The 27,391-nt window shown below is 35.4% G+C and overlaps 1 protein-coding gene across 1 annotated transcript; it reads left to right on the top strand.

Annotated features, from left to right (window-relative positions):
• On the top strand, window positions 1-27,391 carry VTA1 (vesicle (multivesicular body) trafficking 1). The gene is made up of 7 exons (XM_010294888.1): window positions 1-91; window positions 3,608-3,735; window positions 4,360-4,435; window positions 9,235-9,346; window positions 17,825-17,998; window positions 19,850-19,930; window positions 26,746-27,391. Exons 1-7 carry the CDS (start codon window positions 11-13, stop codon window positions 26,889-26,891), a joined length of 798 nt encoding a protein of 265 aa, XP_010293190.1. The 5' UTR covers window positions 1-10; the 3' UTR covers window positions 26,892-27,391.

Genomic DNA, 27,391 nt, shown 5'->3' with positions numbered 1-27,391 from the left:
TTTATATGCAATGCAAACAGGAATGAAGATTGATAGTAAAACCCCAGAATGCCGTAAATTTTTATCCAAACTTATGGATCAATTGGAAGCTGTAAGTAGAATTCATTGCTCTTCTCTAAAATGATTCATGATGTTACTTTAATTTTTATTTAAGCTTCTGCAAATACTCTCTTTTCTCTGTCATCAGTCATTGGTGCAGCTATGCTGTATGCAGGCATATTGTATGAATTTAAGTTGTATGTAATAGATTGGCAGAAGGATTGAAAGGAGGTAAAGCTTTATGTGTGTGTATGTTTATGTGTATGCATGCATGCACAAACATAAGTGAAATTTCATACAGCAGACACTTGCCGTAAGGTTTTGTCTAGACAACATGTATGAATAAAGTATTGTAATTCATATTCTTATGTCAAGTCATAATTCATTACAAAATAAATGCAGGTGTTCTAGAAGACTTTATTGATTTGTCTTTGATTCCTTGAAGTTTGTAAGAGTTATTTTCATTGCTATAGGATTGTTTAGCCTAGTCCTTGGTGCTTTTGGAATTTTTTACCTAAACTGTTGTACCCAGAGAGTTTTTTAAAACATTCTTGGAAAGATAAAGATACTTTTGATTGTATCCTCTGTTGGAGATTGGGCATTTTACGCTATGAATTTTTGTAAGCCCACTCTTATTAAACAAAGTTAAACAAAGAAAGGTAAAGTCATTGTATAGATGGTAAGTTTAAGTTCTAGGAGTTATTCACAGAATCATTAAGGTTGGAAAAGACCTTTAAGATCATCAAGTCCAACCATCAACCCAACACCACCATGCCCAGTAAACCATGTCCTGAAGTGCTACATCTACATGTTTTTTGAACACTTCCCGTGATGGTGACTCCACCACTTCCCTGGGCAGCCTGTTCTAATGTTTGACCACTCTCTCAGTAAAGAAATTTTTCCTAGTATCTAGTCTAAACCTCCCTTGCCACAACTGGAGACCATTTCCTCTAGTTCTGTCGCTAGTTACTTGGGAGAAGAGACCAACACCCACCTCACCACAACCCCCTTTCAGGTAGTTGTAGAGAGCGATGAGGTCTCCCCTCAGCCTCCTCTTCTCCAGACTGAACAACCTCAGTTCCCTCAGCCGCTCCTCATAAGACTTGTGCTCCAGACCCCTCACCAGCTTCATTGCCCTTCTCTGGACACTCATTCATGTTTGTGTGCTGTAGTTTTCAATAGTCTTGAAGTAGTGTGTGGAAGCAGAAAGTAATGTTGAAAAATTAAACAGCGGTTCTTTTTGTGTTCACTATTAATGATTCCATCCAAAATCTAGCCATAGCTATGCCTGAAGAGTTTGTATGAAACTAGTGCAACAGCCTTCAATTCTTCAGGAAAAAAAACGAAACACGAACCATCTGTCCTTCATTCATACCTTGTTCTTCTGCTATATTTTGACCCTGATTTTTTTGGCAATGGAAAATCCACTGTACAGTGACTTCTTGATGTGTTATTTCATCAAATTTTAACATCTTTAATGGGTCTGATTTTCATGCTTAAAAGGTAAGAGAGGTGGCAGGAAAGATGAGGTTAAAACTCAAAGATTTTCCTCTTTGTTCCCTTTTGTTTCACATTTGGAAACACTAGAAAACCAGCGTCTTTCAGCTTCTAGTAAGATTGTCTGTGTGAGAGCCGATGCTCAGGTATTGAAGTTCCTTCTGTGTAGCCATGTGGTGGAAGGATGGAGAGAGCACTTCTAAGCGGATCTAATACACCATTTTTGGGGCTAGGAAGCTTGGGTATACTGACAAGCTGGACCTCTGTGGCATTTCAGTAGCAGCCATTTCCAGTCTGCCCTTAACCAGCAGGAGGCACGAAGGGGTGCTGCAGCTAAATGTTTCTCACAGCTTTCTGTGTGTTGCCACAGTTGATTATTTCAGAGGTTAAGACAGAAGCTTACAAATGTTCTTGAACTGTATAGTAGCAAAGAATAAAGCAGTGTGGATATATCTGGAAATTACCACGGGTTCTTTGCAAGCAACTTCATAATATTCCAAATATGTGAATTAACTAAATACAGTTCTGTATCCAAAATGCATGTTTGTGTTAGAAATATTTTTACATATGCTTGTGTTATTTTGCTTTTCCAATAGGTGTTTCATTTAAATGCTTTTTGTAAAATTAAACCAAAGTTGCTTGATTTTAGGTTCAAATTATGAATCATCATTTAAAACATCAGTACTGCTATACTGAATCACAGACTGTGTGAAGCGTAATTTCAGAAGTAAACAACTTGGTTAACTTTAATATTTTTAGAAGCGTATGTAGCTGAGTGTCATTTGTACATTTGGAATCACCTCCATTGAACATCAGATCAAGTGTAGTAATGTTATTTTCTGAGTCTAAGGTGTATATATGTAGGCTGGTGAAATATATATATATAAAAAACCAAATAATTTCCTTCCTAAATTAACTTCAGTGTTTCTTTTCAGTTACATATCTTGCAACTGCTGTTGTGGTACCAAAACAATACAAATTGTGGTACTCTCACAAGAAAAATGATTACACTTTGTAGAACACAAGTACTTTTTGAAATCTATCTAAAGTATGAGTTCAACAAAAGTCTTCAAATTTAAAGTTCTGTTTGGAAAGTTTATGTTTATATTCATATTATTCATTACTGAAATCAAGTAACTTTTCTGGCAACATTCTATGTATTAAAAAGTTGGCAGCAGTCTAAAAAATATGGAAATGCAGCCTGCATGATTAAATTTTCTTCACACGCACAGTGAAAAATAACTGCCATTCAGAGATTGTTTTTAAATCTTTTGGCAAAGTAAAAGCTGCAGGTTAGTATCATGTGGTGTTCCTGTTTTTGTTCTCTAAGGATAACCTGAGATTTCCTGATGTGCAAACAGTAGCCTATTCAGAAGCTGTAAATCCACCTGTTGTAACTGTTAGAGAGTTATTTGCTTTACTGATTTTTATTAGGAAACCTGAGGATTCTTGTACGCTAACGTCTTTGAAAAGAGGTCTTTGAATTGCAGTACACTGCTTACACTGAAAATTCCAGTAAATCCATAGGTTACTAGACAAGTCAAGATAGGGCTCAGACACTTTGAAAGATGTAATGAACTGCAGTGAAATAACCTTACAACAGAGAAGACACATGATCACTCTTACCTTTATAAAACATGCATTACTTTATCAATTGAACTGTTGAATCCTGACATAGGCTTCAGAGTACTTGGTCCTTCTGACAGTAAGGGGAAAAATATCTGTAGCTATTCCTTCCCAATATTGTACTTGTGTTTATTTTTAACTTTTTTGTTGATTGGTTGTTTCAGGATTTTTTTGGGAGTATTTTGTTATTGAAGATGATACTCAGAGCTAATTATTCATAATATTTATCCCTCCAAAAGAAGGCGCTTTCTCTTTAGCATGCTACATCTAGTGCTTGTTATGTTAGAAGCTGGAGATTTGTAAAATAATTAAAATGTGTGTTTTTTCTTTTTTAAATTTTACTTGGCTTTGTCTAAATCAGCAGCTTGTTCTTGTGTTTGAATTAGATTGCAGAATTGCTAGGGTCTAATAAGGTAATGAATGTATTTTTTTCAACTTTTTTCAGATGAAAAAGCAATTTGGTGATAATGAAGCAATTACTCAGGAAATTGTTGGTTCTGCTCATGTGGAGAATTATGCTTTGAAAATGTTTTTGTATGCAGACAATGAAGATAGAGCTGGGCAATTTCATAAGTAGGTGACAGTCTTTGATTTTGTTATCTGAATTAAGATACTGGTCAGGAAATCTGAATATCCTAACTCTTTAATGTGACTGGAAACAAGAATTGTGCTTTAATATGTTAATTTCTCTTTCAGAAAACTTGATTTATTACTACTTGTATGTCTCTAACATCAGACATTAACTGGTATCCTCCTTCTTGTGTTCTCTAAGAGGTTGCTCACCTACTGGCAAGCCTTCTAAAACCCCGAGCTAATACTGACCTTGACATCGAGCATGTTGCAGTTTTTACTGTTCAATGATAATAAAATAGTTGTGATGATACATTATGTGGTTTGATTTACAGTAATTACTACAGCATGTTGATATATTGAACATTCCAACCTAGAAACTAAGTGCAGAACAGCTGACCAGCTTTAAAAAAAATACTGAAAACTTTCTGCATAGTAGTCAGGAGACTAGCTAATATATTGCTAAATTTAAACATTGTGAAGTAAGTTGTGTAGTACAAGATAAAAAGAAAAAAAATAGTGATGATTGGCTTGAAATAAGCCAGTATGGTCTAAAATGCCAACTTCTGAAATGTGGTCCTGAGAGACTGACATTACAAAGTTAGTGAAATGTTTTCTTTTTTCCAGAAACATGATAAAGTCCTTTTATACTGCAAGTCTCCTGATAGACGTTCTAACAGTATTTGGGGAGCTATCTGAAGAGGTAAGTGTTAGGGATATCAGCGTATTATCTGATTGCTTTTCCTAGCACAGGTGCAAATTACTGTTTTAATTTGTGAATATGAACTTCAAAGAACATAGGTTCTAATTGTGTAGTCAAACTCGTGTTACTAAGTCATAAGGAATTGTGCTAAGTATTTCAAATAAATTATATGTGAAATATTAGATAACTGTTATCTGTTAGATGATGCTTCATGACTTAAGTATCAGTTTGAAATGCAAAGTCTGATTATTACTGTGGGACACATAACATTACATTGAGCAAGTAGGAATGATTATAGGGAAAAATGATGCAAGATTCCAGCCTTTTTCCACTGACACTTTTTTCACCCTGCAAGCAAGAAATTTAGTGCTAGTAACTGAGGTGGAATTGTGTACAGTTTTAGTTAGAACAGATGTTTTTGGTTTTGCAATAAACCCTACTTTTAAATGGTGATATCTTAAGTTGGAAGAATATGAATTTACTTCATAAAAAATGGCTTGCTAGCTGGACATTAGGACATGAATGTTTTCATTTAAAATGTTATCTACTAAAGTAACTAACACGGTCCTCTTAATGGCAGGTAAGTTTTTTAATCAAACAAGCATTCCAGAATTGACTGAACAAGATCATGACTACTTTTATTAAGGCACACCAGAATAATCTCTTGGTCTGTTTTAAAACAAACTTTTCGATTAGGTGCATAGTTAGCTGCTCTCTGTTATTCATGCCCCACGGAAGAATTAATCTCAGATATAGAGGAGCAGGTACTCTTAATACTTGTTCTGAAAATTAAAAGTGAGGTTTTCTTGCTAAATTAACTGAATGAGAAGCTCATTTTGAGAATGCCATGGTATAGTTAAAAACTTGCAGCAAAGGAAAAAAAATTAGAGAAAGCTGCTACTGACTCATGAAGATGAGTTTCAAACATTGTTAAATCTTTGAAATACCTGAAAAAATAAGTAAGTAACAGCAACGATGCTAGACAATCTGAGACAAAATCAGCAAGTGCTGATCATGTAAGTGCTGAATATGTCTCAGGATACCTAAATCCACTCAGGTAATCTACAAATATTTTTTTTCTCACGTGCTTGAGTGTTATAGGCTTCCACGCTTACACTAGTAAAAGTGCCTTAGAAACCAAAAGTTCTGCTGCTTTGCAAGGCCCATAAGAAGCCCGTGGTCGTGTTGGTCCCAAACTATTCCATGCCCTGCTTGGAATTCACAGACTTGACATCCTGTATGTAAATTGCCAATCTGATACACGTGCCTAACATGTAGGCATATTTGTTCAGTTTAAAATGCAGTTGCCGTGGCTACTTTCATTTGTAAATACTGGAAGGAAGGTAAAAGAATGGTTTTGATAGTGGTGTACTTCTTGTATACTATGACATATGGGAACGTAAGTGTACCTATTAAAGACAGGTCTTGCCCAAGAAGAACACTTGGCCAAGTGTTCTTGCAAGATTCCACATCTTCCAGAGACTGAGACTATACCAGTCCACAATTTTCATCTGTCAAGAGGTGCAAGTAAGATTGCTCTTTCATGTGTTCTCTTAAAACTGGCTGCTATGCACCCTGACATCCTTTACGATACCAAATAATAATGGTCCCTAGAGCCAGAGAGTGAATGCATGTTGAATTGGACTGAAAAGGATGATCATCTTAGATGGTAGGAATCCAGTGCATGGGACAGTGCACTGATTTGGTGACGACTCAGAGGTCCTGAAGCAATCCTTCCTGTAGATGGAAAAAATGGTTTTAAATGTCAATGTGAATGCTAGCAGTGATGTGTTTACTACTGAATGTGAGGTTTTTTTGTTGATGCTGAAAGGACAGAAGTGCTTTGTAATTGGAAAGAAGCAGAGTTATCTCATTTTGATTGATTAATCAGTGAAGACTTTGTTAAAAGAGAGTGTGCAAGAAATACAGTAAAAGATTTGCACTTCTCGCTAGGATCATTACATTTCAACATTTTCCTTATCCAGTATCACATGAAGGAATGATGGGACAAGTATGACAATGTGACTGCCTTAGACTTTTGCAGAGCTTTTGTTAGCCTGAAGTAAGCTCAGTCTGACACCTGGTTATATATCAAGTCATCTAACTTTTCTATCCATTCTTATTATTCAGACAATCTGTGTGTCTTTTCAGTATGTAATTGTCTTCGTATGTGTGGAATATCAACTATTAAAAGGCTTTTAAATCAACAGCAGAAGGCATAGAAGGCAGATACTTGACACCTGAAATCAGAGAATGGGTACTGTAAATAATATATATATTTTTAATTGGCAAGTGGATTGCACAGGAAACAGTGGGTGTTCCGTATCAGAAAATTAGAACTAGGCAAAAGGATTTTCTGCAAGATGTGTTTTAGAAGGCACAGCTTATGTCAGATCAGCAAGAAGCTGTGTGATAGTAGTGTTATCTTCATTTATCTGTTAGTAACGTTCATACAGGAGGGCAGCCTTCCGAAAAGGGACAGCAGTGCATATTAAAAACAAACTAAAAGCGACAAAATGTAGGTTCTTAGTTCTGGAATGATAAGCTTTGCCCTTGCGATACAGACTGACACACATCAAACACTCTTTGTTCCCTTCTCCTCTCTCTGTCCAGCGTTTTGGTGGGTGCTTTTTTGGCTCATTCTTAAATACGCTTTCCCAGAGGTGCCACCAGCCTGGCTGAGGGGCTCAGCGGTGTCCTGCGCTGGGTCTGCTGGAGCTGGCTGTGTCTGGCAGAGGGCTGCCCTGGCCTCTCCTCACAGATGCCACGCCTCGCCTGCCACCCCCTTGTTGCCAGCACCTGGGTACAGACACCCGATACAACAGCATCTTCATACTTTACCAAGAAATAATTGTGGTATTAGAACAGAGGGGAGATGTACAAGCTGTTAAATCTTGCGTAATGTTCTCTTCTAAAAGCACCATACTGTGGGTGTGTATTTCTTCATTTTGTGGCTTCTAGTGTATTTGTGAATGATAAAAGAATTTCATCTGTAATGCTACCTGGCCAAGAAAGAGTTTTAAAAGGAAGTATTTAACAGAAAGCCATGTTTTCCAATTGTATTTTTCATTTCTGAGGAATAGTGAATGCATTTTAATAAATCTGTCATCAGGATAGGCTTTTTTCTGGAGAACATTTTATTTGTGAAAATGAGGACTATATCTTTCTCCTGGGCTGTGTGAGCACCCTGGTGGATACCAATGTATTAAACATGAGCAAGGGAGCTTGCTGGAGATATCCATTATACTGTCACTTTCTACCCTGTTCAAGATGACAGTGAAATAGACTTTGTGAAGTACAATTTTGAATTTCAGTTTATTAATTCTCAAAAACTATGGATGTAATTCAGTCAGGACTTTTAAAGAGAGATTATTCTGTCTACCTCAGTTTCCAAACCACTTTACCTGTGATTGTTACTGTGGACATCTGAGCTCACCAGTTTCTTGCAGGTGATGATGATGATGATGTGAAACAAGCTATCAACCTGCATTGTTCACTTGGCCAAATTATTCCACTCGTCCGTCCACATGTCTCATGTCTGTTTATATTCAGCCTTGTTCTTTGAAGTATATTACCTCATAACTTTCAGAACTGGTTATTTCTCTTAAAACTTTTGGCAAAGTAGTTGATTTGCATAATCAGTTTAAGATTTCTTGTAAAAATCCCAGAAGATAAGAAGTGGCCTATACTCATTTCATGTTTTGACATACTAAAGTTGCACCTAAGAACAGCAAAGTATATTTTTAAAAATGAAACGGAAAAATCTCAAAATAGTTGAGATTCTGTCATTTATTTCAGTCACTCATGTTTTGTGAAAAGAGGAGTCTATGAAAACCCAAATAAAATGCTTTTCCTCGATTCCTTTTTCCCAGAATCTGAAAATACTGGAAAATCATGTTGTTGTTTTTTTTAAAATACTGAAGCTACTATTACATTTTTTCAATTTCAAACTGTTACTTTGCAAATGGAATCAGAAAGGCAAGTAGCAGATTGGCTTCTCACTGCCGTTGCTTCATATTGACACCATTTCAGAAGATGAGAGTTGGCAAAAAATAGTATTGACTGTCAATATAGTAATTTTTTGAGAAGTACTCATATTTTTTCTAGTAACTGAACTATTAAACTTGTGATTAACAGTTTAAAGTTGTTGTTATCGTAACCCCTTGCTCTACAGGTAATTTATGTATTGCTAAAGTCCATCTGATTTTTAGCTATGTTGTAAAGATACTAAATCGAAATACTTTATGTCCTAGAATATCCCCCACCCACCACATTAATCTGCAACTACAGCAGCCTTTCTGTATTCATGCTTTTAAATACATTTTTAAAATGTAAAATAATGTAATTAGAAAAGATTTTATATTATGGATCAGCAGGAGTAGCATTTTAAGTTTCAGATGCTTAAATCTAAGGTAAATAATCATCTTAAGTTTATGGAGACAGGAAGTTTTCTTTATTAGTTCATGTCAGTAATTACTACACTTTGCTCTGTCTTTCACCTTAGATGGTCCTGGTATAGTTTATTTCCTTTTCCTGATGTGCTTCACTAATTGAAGATCTCCACATTTTCCTTTCATGCTGAGATCCAGTTAGAGCTGTTCTTTTAATATTTTTTTTAATTCACTGATTAATTTCACATATGTTGTTTTTCTTTAAAGGGGTGTCAAATCATAGTAGAGAAAACCGTTTAGTTTTATAATCTCGTGTCAGGGTGGAAAACCTGCTTGTATTTCTCTATTTTGAATGCATTAATTCTCAGAAGTGAGTGGTTAAAATGGCTGGCCTTTTGGCTTCCCCAGAACGCCCAGCACAGGAAGTACGCCAGGTGGAAGGCAGCATACATTCATAACTGCTTGAAGAATGGAGAGACTCCTCAGCCGGGGCCTATCGGAATGGAAGGAGAGAGCTTTGGTATGTGTTTCCCTTTTCTTTTTAAAAGAGCAGAGGGCTGGGCCAAGACTGAAATGGTGGTGTGCACCATTCTTCAGGGAGCACCCCACAGGATGCTTCCCTGTTTAATGTTCCATTCACAATGGGCTACCTTCTGCTTTTTCTGCTTCTCCTACTGTTATTTTTATTGGACCTTACTATTTTATTGACTTAGTAAATAATTTTTTTTTTGTTTTTCCTCTGTAGTGAAGATTATTATTTTGAATACAGCTACTCTTTAAGAAGGCATTGTCACTTTCGGGCCAGAACCATGCATTTCTTTAACGCTACCCACAGTTCTCCTTTTAAATCTGTTTCTCTAAAGTTATGAACCCTTTGCCAATTTATCCTCTCTCAGGATTTAAATAGGTGTGAGACAACCCCTTCTTCCCTGTATAATAATGTGGTTTTCAAAATAGGTTTCTGGCCTACTCTTTTTAGATTGGATTTCCTGCAGCTTTCTCATTCATCTCACTTTTCCTTGTATTTTTAGTTACTTCCTGTGTTCTTCTAGCTACCTGATTTTCCTGTACAGGATTCCTCGAAGTTACCTCCTTAATGGTTAGACAAAAAGTGCCAATTTCCAAGGACACTCACTTACTGAATTGAACGTTTACCAGAAGAGGTTGTTTATAAACCTCCCAAACTTATTACTGTTTTCTATTTGATGCATTCAGACCTGTCTAAAATCTGCTGCTAATTTAAAAGTCTTAGTTCTTCAGGAAGAAATGTTAGGGGCATCCAAACCTTTCTTATTTAGAGCTTTGTTAAGGCAGACACCAGCACTGTGAGCATGCAAGCTAGCCTCACCATGAAGGAACAGAACACATACTAAGGAGACTCTGTCTTACAAGAGCACATCCTAACCTGTTCTGAGAGAGGCAGCTATATTCTCTTATGTCATTATTTCTATTTTTACTAAAAGTAACTAAACCATCAAAACGGAGCTGCCATATTAGTTCTACACTTTGTAATGTCAACCTATTGCTGAAGTATAGATCCAGAGGCTTCACAGATACACAAGAGAATGAAATTACTTACAAAACTCTTTTGTTAAACTGCTGAAGCAGGTAATAGTATTACTGTTCTTTGTGTAAACTGACCATGCTTTTCAATTATTGATAAAAGCAAAATACATGCCAAAAAGTATGCATTTCTGAAATATATCAAAATAAAATTAGTATGTAGTTGTTAAATTAACTTTCACTATACTTTCACCCATTTACTTTTCCATTTTTGCTGTTTGCCATTTTTCTGTGCTTAATGCTTTATGAATGTTTAATTCTTTTTGCGTTTCACCAGTTGCTTTTGATAGCAATCAATTTCATTAATAAGGGGTTTCTTCGTTTTCCTCCCCAGTCAACACAGAAGCTTGAAATACAAAATTTATATGTGGATCTCTTATGGAAATACGATGTCTTTGGAATGGATATTTTCATTATGCGAATTAATTCAGACTAATTCTGCACAAATGACAATAACCTCTATGTATAATTCTTCACATATCTAATGAAACAACTAAGAACATTAAATGATTTGAAACTTTCCTCTGAGCTAGTTAGTATACAAGACTTTGTGGCTTGAATAAATGTCTCAAGTTGATGCTCATTTATCTCCTAACTTAAGCTTGAATTTAATAATACAAATTTTTCTAATAAAAAGAATCAATAAACAAAGCTACAGTACAAAAGAGGTAATTGTAGAGGTGGCTACATAAATTTTTATGATCATATGTATTAATATATATGATCCATATATTTATACACACACGCACACACAAATATTTATTTGTTTGTTTCCATTCGTTTGGAGTCTGTTCCTGAGTCTTCAGTGGAAATTTTGAAGTCTGAACCTGTAATTTCAAATATGTTACAAATAGGCTTGTAATTTTCTGCACATTGGTTTTAAACATGTCAAAACATTAGAAAATTGGTTTCTCTTCTGGTTCTCAATCTTTTCATCATGCAATCTCATATTTTGAAGCTTCTTTCCTGTTCATCTGTGAAGAAAGAGGAGGATGGGCATGACCTACTATTTATAGGAAGATTAAACTGGTGATCCTTCCAGTAAGGTATAGCAACCTACTCCACTTGGCAACCACTAGCTGATTCTTTATCAGAAGACAAATGTACAGCAAAAGATAAAAAGTGACAAAGTAGCGTGAATAAAAACTGTCTAGCTTACCACCTTTATCAGACAGTGAGCAAAGTATAAGGAAGTAGAAGATAGGCAGTCTTAGTCACTCCTTCCAAGCCCACCTTTGTTAGAAAGTAGTATATTGCTTGAATTATGAGAATTTTCTATTGTCTTCTGAATGTGAACTGGAGAACATGGCATACAAGGTGAAGTCGAGTGCATCTAGAGAGAGTTCTTACTGCTGTCTTAAAGTACCTAATGGGAGAGTGTAGAGATCTAAGCCAGAACCTTCTTGGATGAGCCTAGTGATAGGTCAACAGGCAATGGACACGGGTTGCAACAAGGAAAATGTGAATTAATTATTAGGAAAAAAAATATTGATCATGAATGTGGTCAGATATTAAAAAGAGTGTCCAGGAGAGTTCATGGGATCTCCATCCTTGAAAATACTCAAAACCCATCTGGACTGGAGTTCATGGGATCTCCATCCTTGAAAATACTCAAAACCCAGCTGGACACAGTCCTGGGCAACTAGCTGTAGCTGACCCTGCTTGAACAGGGGGTTTACACTAGAAAATCTCAAGAGGTCCCTTCCAACCTCAGCCATTCTGTGACTGAGCAGCATGATGTCTGTTAGCACTGCTATGAGCGAGGAATTGGACCAGGTAACCTTCAAGGGATCCTTCAGCCTTTTTATGATTCTTTAAAAAAATGATTCAGTTGTATATCGAAAAGGGAAGCAATGGGTGCAAAGGGGAGAGGGCCAGATAGAGGTGCCAAAATTTAGCCAAAAAAGTGTGGAAAGTGGCTCTCCACAGTGTAATCTCTTATCATTTATATCTTCTGGGCACTGTCACAGTTTAAAAAAAAAAAATTATGAAATACATCATCACCTTTTTTTTTTTTTTAATGAGAACGTGAACCAAGCATCTATCCCTGTTTATTGTTAGCCTTTATTTTGTTAAAAGTAAACAGAAGTGTATAAAAGCCTGGGTGCCAATTATAATTTCTTTGCAGTTTCCTGATAAAATGTGTTTGGCTATTAATACTCTAGAAACACTGCAATATAAGTAAACTCAAATATTTGTGAACAAATAATGAGTATGAGACAATTTGATTTCCAAGCTATCTGTTTATTCTTGTTATTACGCTTTCCTTACCTAAAGATGCCCTACAGACTTAAACACTGGAATGACTATCTTACCCACTGAAATATGCTCCAAATTATGCAGAGCTATATTTGAAGTGAAGTATTAGCAAACTAATTTCTTTTTCAACATACAGTCTTTTTCAAGGCAGTTTGCTTAACTGTTGGTGCAGCTGTAGCTAGAGAGACTTATGAGGCAACTCCAGCTGCAAACATTACCACATCTTTGTAAGTGAAAGTACACCAGTTTGATAATTTAATGGAGAAAACAACATGTGGGAAAAATCTTTTGTTAGAGTGAATGTAATGAATAGCCCAGTTAAATATTTCTAGCTTTAAATGAGTGCTCTTTAGTGGTCTGGCTTTTAGTGTGGTAATGTTTACAAAGCTCACCTGATTACATGAAATTAATTATGAATTCTAAACAATTGCAAAAATACAATTTCTAAGCAAAGATTACAGAGCCTTTGCTAAAAATCTGTGTATGCATCTCGTGTAGAAACAATAATTGTTCCTCAGCAGCAAAAAATAGGCTCTTTCTTCATTTTATTGAAGTGGAGGCAAAGGTAACTGACTTGCTCAAAGCTGCAAAAGAAACTGTGGTAGGACGGAAAGTAAAATACAGAATTTACTCAAATCCTTACTATTCATTGCAAGTTCATTACAAGTGGTAGTGTGAATAGGTGAAGACTTGAAAGTTATGTCTACGTGCAGATTAAAAGGGCCACAAATGCTGAATGAGCCAAAATTTTAACATCCCTATTGATAGGGAGCCTGTAATATCTATAATTTGGCAATATCTTTCTATTTGTTGAATTGTATTTCATGTAGTAAGAAAATTTCTCACAGCCTTTTATTTTCTGAAAAATGAAATGAAAAATACTTTTTGACGTTTATTTTTGGAAATTAACTCTGTAGCGTAGGTGTCCATAATGCTTTGCACAACCAAGACAAAAATTTTATGCAAATTAATTTTTATTAGAAGAATCAGTAAAAAAAAGAAAAGTGTCAATTCTTGCTTTGTGCATCATAAGAAGAAAAGCAGCACTGTTTGAATGTACAACTGGACCTTCCCCATTCCTTTCTGCTTGCTCATTTTCTTCCTCCCTTTGCAAGTGGAAAAAGTCTGTTTAAACACAGTGAAACTAGGTCTCTGTAGCTTGACAAATTACCATTTTTTTCCAAAGTGTTATTTTCTTTGTGATTCTTGAAAACCATACTGTAACTCTTGGAGATGTTTTTACAGTAACATAGGCAGGCTTTATGCAGTTCTGCTGCTGGATTTATGGATGCTTTTGTCAGAATGCTACCATGGAAACCTTAAAATGACATCCTTGATTTAAATGCAGTTGGAATACGAGTCCTAGAGTACACATAAAGGTCACTTAGCAATAGCTCTAGATCATCCAACAAGATTTTATACTAATTGAAAAAAATTAGAAGTGCAATTTCAAATATGAAAAAGTTCCTAATTGTCGCAGGATAGCCATAATAAAATATATTAAATGTCACCACTTTCATTGCGATATGTAATATGTATTCTACATTTGTATTGCAGAATTTCAGGAAGCCTGTGTAGTCCCAACTAGTAGAAAGGAGAGCTGATGGATTTTGGGGTCCATTTCTCAATGGTGTGGGGGGAGCAGTTGTTTCAGTAGAACCTTGCATTATGGATCTTTTACCAGCATCTCCAGCTAGAGAAAAACAATACAGCAGAATGAGGAAAGAAAATGTTTTAAAATTAAAATTCATAGATGATGGCAAAAGTATTAGCTTTTTAATTCTCTGGACTCGTTAAAAATTAAAATTTTGCTAGTTTTAAATTTAGTGCTCTGGGCTGCTGATATCAAGTCATAATCAGTGCTTCCCTCACTAAACAAGAGAATGCCATTAAGCCTTGAGAATCCTCTATTTATATGGAAGTATCTTTGGACTGTTGGTTATGAGGCCAGGGGTATTGGCCTTATTCCACAAAGTCTTGCCTTCAATAAATAAATAATAATTTTAAAACCCCAAATAAACAGTCTGGGTATACTGTAGCTCTGAGGAAAATCTAAAGAACATATGGATTCATTATGCTGGGATCCAAGCACAAAGGCTGATGACGTTCCAAGATGAGAAACTCAGCTGCAGACAAAACTGAATGTGAAACAATTGAGTCACTGTTTCACAGCCTGGTATTTCAGGATCTTCAAGCAAATCGCGAGGAACTTTAAATTCTAGGTTATTACTGCTTTATGATAAATTAATTCTCTAATTTTCCTGATGTTCACTCCCATTCCCTGGAAAAGATTTATTTTTCAATAATGTTATGGATGTTCTAACCACAGAACTTAAGAACAGTTTGTTGAGTTAAATGTTCTTTTCCAGCAGCCTGAAATCCTCTATTTAGCACTACTGTTAAAGCTCTTCATAAATACTCCAAGCACATATCTCAAAATGGTTCTAATACTTTAGTCTTTGATAAAGAATATTTTAAATATTTACTTTGCAGAAAGAATAGTTACAGTGCTTTGATGACATTTGGGCAGTTTAAACACCTAAGAAGAGTTAATTTAAACAAAGCTACTTTTATGTTTAATACAGTTTAACATTTGCCAATTGCATAATGAGGAAATCAAACAGTTGAACTTGTTCTCTTGATACATATGCCCGATTAAAAAGTACATCACCCTTTTGTGAATTTGCCTCTTACAGGCACTGTTACTAAGGGTGGTTAGCACTTCTAAGACTTTTTTTTCCTTGCTTTTTTTGTTGGTAACATTGCCAGACTTTAACTATTTGAGTTCATCTCTTCCGTGGCCAGTGTTGCCTACAGCATTGCACTTTTACGGCAGTGACTAGAGACCATGAAATACACAGTGAGGAAGTTTGAAGCTGAAACTGGGAATGTCTTGGAGAGAAGACAGACAGACACGAGTATGGGGCACGGGGTGGCAGATCTGGGATATGAAGTCCTGGTGCGGAGAGAGAGAAATCAGAATGGGGCTGAAGAGCCAGATAAGGGCAACAGGAAGCTGCAGGGGGCAGAAAAAAAGGAAAAAATGCATTAATGCTTTAAGTCCGGGCAAGAACTTAGAGGTAATGTCTCTTGATTGAAGTACTAAGTACAACGAAAGCATGTTTTCTCCCACTCCCTCATTCTCAAAAGTGGCTTCGTGATTTTTACAACAGCTTTCCCAAAATACTAGCTTTGTGCAGATACCTGACATGGAAAATCCAACTCAATGGCTACAATTTGATCAAGCTATAAATAATTGGTAACAGTGATACAAGTAAACTTGGGCAGCCTTACCTTCAGACAGCACGATGAGTGTTGTGTGTAACTATTTCATTAATCTCACCTAGAGTAAGTCTCTGGGATTTTGTTAAACTAAATACTATTTTCTGAAACTGGCTTAAAAAAAACCAAAAAGCTGAAAACTATAGCATTCAACCAATGGCTTATTCCTATCACTATGTTATTATTGAAAAGGAAGTATATTCGGTGTTTACTTTTGAATCTCACCTTTTGTTTGCCAGTTTTAACACATATAATTTTCCTTCTATGCGTGTTAGCCACATGATAGTGCAGTATGAGTTACTAGCAAAAAATACAGCAAAGGGAAAATCTGGCACTTTGAGATATCCTTTGCCTTCCAGAAATCTGCCAGATGTTTATTTGCATATGTCAGAAATAGCTTCTTAAAACCACAGCCTGAAATACTGGTTGCAGCAAGTGAAAATAAAAGAGTAACATACAAAAATCTTACCATGTTCTGTGTTTTTATGTTAAATGCTGCTAGCAGTGCTTGACAGATCTGACAGAACTCTGCTTCTAGGTTTCTTTGCCTTTTAATACTTCTAAATAAAGATTCTTGGTGTTAAACTGTGGATTTGGGGGATTTGTGAATTTATTAGTACTTGGATGTTCTGAATGAAAGTAAACTACTACAACTTTGCAATAGAAAACAAAAATATATTCTTTAACTGTATATTTATTTAAGTCCAGTAAAAATACTCTAATGACAATACTATTGATTTTACTCCACATTATAGCCTTTTATTGTAGTAAATATTATTGTGAATTGGAAGTAAAGGTAGTACCTGAACTGCTTCTGGGAGGAAATGGACCTTATGTGGGAAAAAATTCTGATATTTGTAATAGTAGACTGTTTAATTACTAAGAAGTAGAGATGTTTGCATAACACAGCTTGTATAGTTGAAGATCAGTGTGGATTTCATAAAGAAAAAACATCTCTCTTGCCATCTCTAGACACATACAAGTTTTGTGCTCCCATATTCGTTTTGCTCCGTTTCAAGAACTGGCTGTTAACAAAGCCATTCCCCAAACTGTGCTCGTTCCACCTGACGTTATTGATACAGATGAGCACCCAGAGTAAAAGAAAATTAGCTTTTTTAAATTGAACTGAATTCAAATTAAGGGTCAGAAATCAACCATATTCTAAATTAACTGGGTCATTAGAATAATAAAATTGGTCCATAAGCCTTCTAAGCAACATTGAACAAACTAGACCAGAACCTTAAGAACATGACTAGATTGAAAAATAATATAGATATTCTTTTTACATGCTATGGGATATATTGAACCTCATTATTCTTACTGCAGATTGTGTACTCTAACTGTTCTAGATACAGTTACGGCTCGACTAAGTTGCATTGCGTTTTCTTGTTTGGTGTTACTTTCCAAAAGTTCCTCTTTTTTGTTATTTGTTGGTTTGTTTAATTGACGTGGGGTGGAAGGATTGGCACTGTCTGTCTTTTTACAGAGAGTTTGTAAGGCAAATACAGTTTTCCATATTTTGGTTCATGTCTATATTAAAATACAGGTTACTGCGTATTTGTAGTACCTTGTTCAACTCCTGGAAGTAGAAGGGATTGTACTAATGAAACAAATCGCTAATATTCAGACCAGTAATGAGGTGATCATTCAATTTAAACAGAAGAGATATTTGAAAATACGTATGTTTTCTAGGTTTTTATCCTTTGTTATTGTTGCTTTTTTACTTTGTCAAATCAGCTGTAGGTAGTTTGGGTTAATAAATGTTTTATGTCACACTGTGGTGGCAATTTTTCTACTAACAAAAGTTTGAAAGGAGGTTTTAAAACAAAGCCTAAGTTTTCAAGTGTTTGTACAGAAGAGTTGCAATGATTCCTATTTTGTGTCATCTTAGCAGATGTTGAAAGGGAAGAAGCAGGGTCATCTTCTCTCCATAGTGGAACAACTCAACCAACATCATCATCTACGTATGAAGCTAACAACATACCAACTAGTAATTACACTGGCATACATATACCACCAGGTGCCCATGCACCAGCCAACACTCCAGCTGAATTACCTCATAACACAGGTATGTTGGAATCACACCCAAAAAATTCATGCCTTTATTGAGAGGTGAATTCTAGCCCTCTTTCCATTAAATATAAAGTAAAATAATTATGTAGTCTATGGCAGAAGCAACTTCATAAATTAACATTGTAAAAATACCATTGGAAATATTTTTTTGTGTTTTTATGGTTTTTAGAATACATAATTCATATTTTGGAGCATTTTGCCAGAAGAGATATATGGACTGAAGGCATGAGTGTTTCTGCAGACAGAATGTTTTTTTCTTCTTGAATCTTTCACTTGATAGGTGAAATTATATTACTTCATCTCATATTTAGCTTACCTTGTGCTGATAGACTGCTGTTCTTTATGTGGGAACATATCCAACATAGTATCGAAACTGTTACAACAACACTATAACAGTCGCGCGTGATGCACCATTCATACTTTTCTTCTATTTGGTTTATGCTCCTTTTCCTGTGCAAGTACTTTAGTGTGATTGACCTCAAACAATATTATTGATGGAAATTTTGTCCCTTTTGCAAAACATACTGGCTCCTACATCCTTATTCTGTGTCATTTTTGGACCAAAACCAAGTTCGTAAAAATACAAAGGTCTTCTCAGTTGCTGTATTTAAAAAACAAAAAAAAAAAGTTGTATTAAATGATTTGTGAATACAACTTTTTCACCTCATGTTACCTTTTTATAATGATGTTTAATAAGACTAAAAAACTAAAACCTCTTTATTTCAATTCTGATGATAATTTGATTGTTCAGATACATTTTTGTATTACAAAACATATGAGATATTTTTGTCACAACTCCTCCTTTTCTTTCACTTTCTCATTTTTAAAATGCTTCGACCCTATGAAAAGTTCAGGATGCTCTTTTTTTTAGCTTTATCAAAGGGAAATCCTTCAGATAGGTGGGGTTTTTTGGGTCTGGGAGGGAGAGACTGTTGTTTTTACATTCAGCCTGGGTAAATGTTTAGCTCTTTGATTTTACCAGATTTGAAAATGATGAATTTTCATTATATTTTCATTATGATTAATGTATTCAAATACGTGAATTCTTTGCATTACATAGTTTTAACCCCATCAGTCACTCCATGAAATAAAAGATAATTTAGAAAAGTGATTATACCATCTTCCTACGTAGAAGATGTTGTAGAAATAACTTTATGTTAGTCTGGTGTGTTCTGGACATACTGCAAAAATACAGTTTTGGATCAATGCAAATGTGAGTGTCTAAAATATGAACGCAGATACAAGAATGCTTCACAGCATAAAGTGCTGTTTCTTCTTCTAGCATCACGATTTCCCTTCTAAATCTAGCTAGCCTTTTTTATTCTCAGCAATTGTTTTCAAAGGAATTAGGAAGGAGATAGTTTTCAGGTGTGAGATGGCAGGCATAAGGCTTTAAAAATACAATAATGGTGACTCTCTCTGATATTAAAAGGCAGAAATTAGGTTTCAAATACTAAAGTTTACTCCTACTCTTCTTTAGCAGGTTTTCCTCAATACTCTAGGGTAACCAGTGTCTTTTGGACTAGTATTTTTTATTTTTTGTAATGTTTGAAATTAAATTTCTGTGTAATACACAGATTACATGAGGTACTGATCACAGAGGTACTGATTACATGAATGACAGCCTGTAAATTCTTCTGTATTATTTTAGAAAACATTCATGGTCTGAAGTGAGTGTCTTAAAATTATTTGTTACAAACTTTCAGAATTGGGAAGCTATCAGCTGCTTAATTTAAAAATCATTGAGTCATTAGGTTTACCTGTTTTATTTGCTTATTTTGTCTGCTTAGTTTTAAAGTCTATAAATAAAAATAACCCAAGTCCAATTTTATACATTGATTTGCAGGAGTGACAAGTAACACCATTCAGCCTGCTCCTCAGAATATTCCTCTAGTCGATCCTTCCCTTTACAGTGCTCAGTCTGCAGGTAAGGCATTTATATTGTCTATACGTCTCCCTTGCACTGAAGGAAGAAGTTTGAGAAATAATGTTGTCATTATCTGAATGCTACTAATTCAGAAATTTTATCTAGACATTGTGTTACTGAGTGTTTAATAGTTTCTGAAAGCTTTGCTACAGTGCATGGTTAGTGTTGTCTATCACACTTTTTCGAACCCATGAGCTAGCATTGTGTTAGGCTTTTTATTATTTATGTAACAACATAATTATTTATGTTGTTACTTCTCGGATGAAGTTCTTATATACTTAGCAAAACCTATATTCCTGATAGCCTTGCTAAATTGTATTTTTGGTAATTAATACATATTCCCTTTACTTAAAATTTCTTCTACAGGATCAGTACGTACATTATTTATTCACTTAAATAATCAGGACATTCCAGTGGTGTCTTCTGTTGCAGCATAATTGTTATGTGTGGTTCTTGATTATAAGTAGTACCTGTACTAAATGAAATAATTTATAAGGAACTGCTAATGATGTCGTTTTGATGTACTGTTTAATCAAGGCTTTTATCTTTTAAAACACCGTCTATCTTTGATGTTAAAATCACTGATAACCTATATTACACGTATTTTATGTCTGCTTGCATATATCATGCTTTGAAGTGCACACATAAATGCTAACCTTAGGGAAACCATGGCCTGTGAAAGAGTAGGGACCGACAATAAAGCTGGAATCATCCTAGATTCCAATTTGAACACTGATGTACATTTGGACAAATTATTAATTGTTTTCTAGGAATTTTTCTGTCCACAGAATAGAAATAATAAAAAGATACGTTACATCTGTTTGTAATAATCAGATTTTTGTTGGCAATATAACGTGGATGTTGAGTGAGGAGGAGGTCTGTAAGTCCTGCTATGAAATATGTTCACATTCTATCCTGCTGTTTATCCTCACTAGGGAAAGCTGATAGTATATGTAATTGATGTTTTAAGTTCCAGTACTACATACAGTCAAATGTTGCCTGTTTGGATAGGTATGTTCTTGTATATCATAACTTAAAAATATTTAGTTAGATATTCTAGTTTGTTATGTTGTTGAAGAGGGTGTCTATGTTAAAATACCAGCTTTACTGAAAAAGCATTTTTGATTCAATGGAATGCTTATATTTGGCTTGATTTTAGTCTGCTGTCATAAGAATGTTTAAGGATGTGTCCATCTTAATATATTAGGAAGCCATTTTTGTAGAAGATGTCTTAAAAAGATAAAAATAACAATTTACCTTTGATAGAGACAACTAACCTTTTGTGTTCTCTTGAAGAACAAAAGGCACATCCTATTGTTTGTCTGGCGTATTACTGTAATGTCTCATGTAACAGCTAACTCATTTAAAACAGTAACTCAGACCTGTAACTGAACCATTAAGACTTGGTGATAGTTTTTGAGTTTTGGGGGCTGTTGTGAGGGTTTCGGTAGTTCCCTAACCAAAGCAGCTGAAGGCTTTACTTAATTTTACTGTAGTAACTGCTAGCTGGGAAGGAAATTTTGTGTTGTTTGGCAGCAAAGCTTTCATATTTAACCAGCTTATCATGATACTTTAGACAGTCATTCTAATAGGCTTTTAGATAACTCCTCTAAAAATTTTAGCCATCATTGTTTCTTGGTTTGAATGTTTATTTCTTGTTGTCATAATTTTGGTTTAAACTTTAATTCTTCATTAAGTATTAGAAGTTCCATTATTCAGTACCTGGATAGTATCAGTGCATTGTTCCCTCTAGCCACTTACCTGTGATAACCTGATTTGATAAGTACATAAATACAAATAAAAAGGAATTGAGTGAACTAAGATACCCTGTGTTTCTGAGAATTCATAGCAACTACTATCCTGTAATAGATTAAGACCCTTGCTAAGCACAGTGAGGAATCTCTAACTTGATCTAACCTGAGTATTTGCATGCCTGCATTCCTCCTTTGCACATTTGTTGTGTCACTACAAGTTTGGGTCTTGTAACAGCTTATTATGAGGAAGTTTTGCTGAAGTGCACCCTAAGAGGTGATACAGCTCATACAGATCCTCGGTTCTGAAAGCTTAGAAAATACACTATCAGTTATGCAGACGTTTGAGAGGGCATTAAGGGACAGATCAGTCAGGAGAGATAGAGTAACAGTTTTGTTTGCATGCATAGAATTAAGAAGCTTGAGAGCAATGGAAAGTTTTTGTCCTTTCCTGTTGCCATCCTGTCATGTGTTCCTGGTATTACCCAAAGCGTCCTTCCTTGAGCTATACATGTAAGAGTAACAGCAGATACTCTTCCCCTCATGCTGCTGGGCAGTCCTTTTTATGCCAACAGTACTCGGTTCCACAGTAGCCTTGTTCCCTGACCTGTAAGTAGATTTAATAATGCCTGTATCTCGTAATAGACTTACTAAACTGTGGGAACTAGGAGGCCTCCCCAGTTCCTGAGTTGCACTATATATATATTTGGGCTAGATCCTGGCTGTGTATTGAGGTTAGACTTTGGTATGCACCATTCCTATGGAACTGAAGTTTCCTTTGGATGAGAAGGAGGGATCAGTGTTGCCCTCCAGCAGATCCACAGAGCAAGCACAGTGCAAAGTACACTTGCTCCACTATTTAGACATGATGTCTGTGTCTATACTAATAAATTAAACATACCTGTAAATATTTCACACTGAGAACAGCTGGCACAGAACCACTCACATCCATACTATTAAACTTTTAAACCTTCTAAACAAGGTAATTTGTGAAGGCTGCCAATATTGAATGATCTTTAGCCTGCTCTAACCACAAGTTGTGCCCAGGAATTGTTTGGGAAAGTGCTAGTTTGCATGGGCCAAAACCATATTGGAGTCTGTTCCAGCAGTTTGACAGTGTAGACAGTCAAGTTTGAGTGCTGAGACGCGTTCCCTGGCACTCTTGAATGTACTAGTATAGTCATAGCCAAACAGGATATTCCACATATTCCTGCAAGACTCTTTCTAGTAGTGAGATCAAATGTATATTTTTAAAATAAATTATATATTTTCTTTCCTTCCCATAACATAGGAGAAGCAATTTGATTAATGCTATAATGGGAGAGAAACTTTTGGTGGAGAAGACTGGAATATTTTATGAAAAGAAAATTAAGTTAAAGTAACAGTATTCCTTTGATTTTAGTCGGTGTGAATCCTTCAATAATTGTCCTATCCTGTGAGAACAGGTTTCAGAGTTTAACGCTGACTTTTGAAAGTGTCAAAGCTTATGCAATTAAGCATTGCTTAATGTCTCTGACAACAGAATGTAGAGCTACACAGCAACTTTTTGTAATGTGTTCCTGCACTTCTCTGGTGTAGTTTGCTTAAAAAATTTATTACCCTTAGATTTTGCTAACACTAAATGCATTCATGGTTGTGCTACACAGAGTTTTTATAAAGTTTTCTTACATTGCCATTTTCTCCCTTCCACAGGTAGCATAGTATAGAGAAACCATTTGTCATTCTAGCTGTGTATGTAATAGTGTTTGATTTTCTACAAGCAAAGCAGAAATAATAATTTGATATTTTACATATTTTCATGATCTTAAGAAGAAATCTTTGAGAATTTGTATTTCCAATTTCTTAAGTGCTTTAATGGGAAAAAAGAGCATCTTGTTTCAAAAATAATTTTAGTTACCTTTGCCATCACTGTTTTTATACACCAAATTGCATTATTAAAACGTTCTTAAATCAGTTGCCTTCTATTTGGTCAACTTCATGAAAAGGAAAAACATCCGATGGATAGAAAAGGATACCAGGGAGAAGCAGGTACACCATGTAAAATACACAGTCTTTTCATTCTAGAACTGCTTTTTTCCCCAACACGATTTTCAGCATCTCTAGTTAAATTGCCTTTGGTTTTCACTTTGTGTTCCTCTTAAACTAAAAGAATCATGCATGTTGACATTAGTTATGGGTTCCATATGTCTGTCACATTTCAGTAACAAATAAAACTACTGTGCTAATTATTTCAGATTAACACGGGAGCAGGTTTGTTCCAGGATAAATACAGAATACTTTTCCCATCTCAATGTTGTTGGGCTTTTTTAGAGCTCAGAATCACAGGGTGGTTGAGGTTGGAAGGGACCTCTGGAGGTCCTCTGGTCCAACCCCTCTGCCCAAGCAAGGGTCTTGTAAAATTTGCTGCTTGGGACTATGTCCTTTATGTCTTCCCCCTGCCCCTGCACTCTCCCCATGGTTTAATTTGCAGCACTGAAGGAGGAAGTTTGAGAAAAAATGTCACTGTTAATTTGAAAGACAGCTTTTTAATCTCTCCAAGGATGGAGACTCCACAATCTCTCTGGGCACCCTGTGCCAGTGCTTGGTCTTGTACTGAGGAACCCAGAATTGGACACAATACTCCAGGCGTGGCCTTACTAGCACTGAATAAACGGGAAGGATCACCTCCCTCCACCTGCTGGCAACAGTCCTAATGCAGCCCAGGATGCCTTTAGCCCTCTTTGCTGTAAGGGCAGGTTGTTGGCTCAGGGACAAATTGGTGTCCTCCATGACCCCCAGGTCCCTTTTTCCAAAGCTGCTTAACCCTTAGAATGTAAATTGAAGTCAGTAACTTTTGTGGCGATACCTTTGATGTAAGTGCAGATGTTATAGTTAAGTTTCACATTATTTTGAAAACGTAGCAACACAGAGCTATTTTATTTCTATTCTGCTTGTCCATTGTGAGGTGCTGACTTCAATAGGAGCTGAGGCCACCAAGCACATCAAAAGATCAACACCCTTACTGTGTAAACTTTGGTTTATAAATTTAAAATTGTTAACTTTTTTCCCTCAAGTTATGTCATAATAGCATCTGAAGTAGATTTCATAATAAATAAGGCGTTATGCCAGCAAAACATTAATAGAGCTCATACTGTAAAAATAAGATTAGACTGGTGAATTTAGGCTTCCTTCCAATAAATTAGTTGAATACTGGACTGATGCCTTGGCCAGTTTTTAAAGAATGATTTTGTAGTTTCTTTTGGCATCATAGCATAAAGCCACTTTGAGGGGAACTTGGTCTTCTTAATTTCTTAAAGATGTTCAGTAATGTGGTCGTAGATTGACCCCAGCTGCTTTTAGCCTGTGACTTTATTTAGGTTACAAAATAACCTAAGTCTGTGCCTGTGTTTATGCACTCCCTCACGCATATTTACTCACATGTGTATGTATTTTCAGAGATTTAATGTAACTTCACTTATTCAGCAGTAAACTGATACACATCGCAATGATAATGAGCCCACAAAGTTGTCAGTGTGCCTCAATAGTTAAGTTATTTTTTGGTTTTATTTATTTATTGAGGCAAAGTAAGTAGACTTCTAGAGTATATTTTAAAATTTGATAAAACTAATCTTAAGAGCACTTACCCTTCTGCTTTTTATTGGAGTAGGGTTGTTTTGAAAGCCAGTAGACCAGTTGAGATTTTAATATTCCCAGGTTTTCCATTTTATTTGTTCAAAAGCTGTTCTTAAATAATAAGATTGGGGAAAGGAAAAGCAAATATAATAGACATTTTCTGATAAGAACTGAGATTCTTTAGTAAATGTTCTCACAGTATTGCTAACAACAGTTTTATTTTGAAAGAGAGGGATGCAGCTAACTGAAATTGTACCATAATAAATGGATTTAAGTATATCCATGTCCTTGCTTAAAATTAGAAAGCTTTACTTAGACAGCTAAATCTTTGTTTAACCAATTTTATATAAAAATCTATGGTGCACTTTAAAATACATTTTTTCTTAATCCGTGAAATCTGTTCATTGTCTATAAGATGCAATGTGGGAAACCTCTGAAATAAATATATAATTCTTTAGTATTGCATTTAATTATTTATCCATGTCCATAAAAATCAGTCTTTTACAAGTTAAGTTGTTCTGAAAGAACATGAGTAGAGGTTTTATAATGGGATTAGCCTTTAAAACTCCCAGTGAATTTGTGGGTTGAAGGAGGGACAGTAATGTAACTGTGCTTTATTTTATGCACGCATCAGTGATGCTGGTCACATATTAAATCTTCTGCCAGTTAGGGCATAAGTCCTCACTATGCTTCCTAGAAGACTGAATGCATGTGTGTGAGCATTACAGAATTCCAGGTGTTTTAACTTACGTCAAGAAAATATTCTGATTAATAAATAACAGTTAATTGTTTTATACTATATTATGAGAATATTTTTTGCTTGTGTTCTCTGGTATTACAAAAATGTAAACATTTAATGGGATCAATCTTGTTTTCAGTCATCTTACATAAAATTGGAAACATAAACATCACTTGGATAAAACAGAAATATAACATGCGGAAACATGGCAGTGAAAAACGATTCTACATTTTGAAAAGTTATTCCAGTTGGGGAGAAACAGTTTCTAGCTAAGTATTATTCTGGAAGAAGAGAGCAAAGTAATTATACTGCCAATACAAAAAACACTGTCCTTGTTTCTTGCAGGTTGTAATATGATTACAGCTAACTTATTGTCGTTAAAAAGCTCTCCTTTGCTGCCTTAGATGAAGAGCAGATCTTTCTCAAAGGTATTGACTTACTTTTGAAAGGCACTGGCTCATACAAACACCAGTGTTTAGAAAGGTCCTCTTCTATTTTTCAGATACCAGGAGCGAAGAAGTTAAGCATTATATGAATGCAAAGAAAAATTAACAGAATAAACACAGTAACTTGGTCTTTGTAATACTACCACAAATATTAGCCTGGGTTTTACAATATTACCACAAATATAAGTAAAACACAGAAATCATATGAAAGGAAGCCTGAGTCAGATTTCTTTTATAGTAACTTTGTAATACTTATGTTTTTTGCAGGGGAAGTCCGTTTGACTCCAGAGGACTTTGCCAGAGCTCAAAAATATTGCAAATATGCTGGCAGTGCTTTGCAATATGAAGATGTGAGCACTGCCGTGCAGAATCTACAGAAGGCCCTCAAGTTACTGATTACAGGCAGAGAATGAAGCCTTTGTCCAACAGATTCATGTCTTATGCCTAAAGAACTAACAGTTTATTACTGTACCTGTTAGGGGATGGAGTTATACAGAAGTTCTCAATCCCATCACCCATGAGAATGAAATCACTGTTTCAGTGTCAGATTAGCAATTAATGGTACAGTAGGAATCTCTGTTTTCATTTTACAAACAGTGGAGCTAGAAACATATGAATGCAGTGGCTTGATGTAAGCAAAGTACTGTGAACGCTGCTCAAGAGTTAGAATTCATCTTGCAATATTTAGATTATCGGAATGGGGAAATGCTGAATCCATAAAAACCTTGAACGTAAGAATGTTCTGGTAAAATTTTTACTCTGATTTTATTATTTCAAACAATTCTTTAGTAAATATAATATCTTTAAAATGGTAACTAAGATTAGCACTTTCCTCCTGAAATGAGAGCATGCGAGAAGGCTGACAGATCCACAATGGGAAGAACTTTTTTCTATGCGTAAATTATTTGGGTAT

The sequence above is a fragment of the Phaethon lepturus genome, unplaced genomic scaffold, assembly GCF_000687285.1.
Source record: "Phaethon lepturus isolate BGI_N335 unplaced genomic scaffold, ASM68728v1 scaffold24649, whole genome shotgun sequence".
Taxonomy (NCBI): domain Eukaryota; kingdom Metazoa; phylum Chordata; class Aves; order Phaethontiformes; family Phaethontidae; genus Phaethon; species Phaethon lepturus.
The sequence above is the reverse complement of the archived record's forward strand: the minus strand, read 5'-3'. Positions and strand labels throughout refer to the sequence as shown.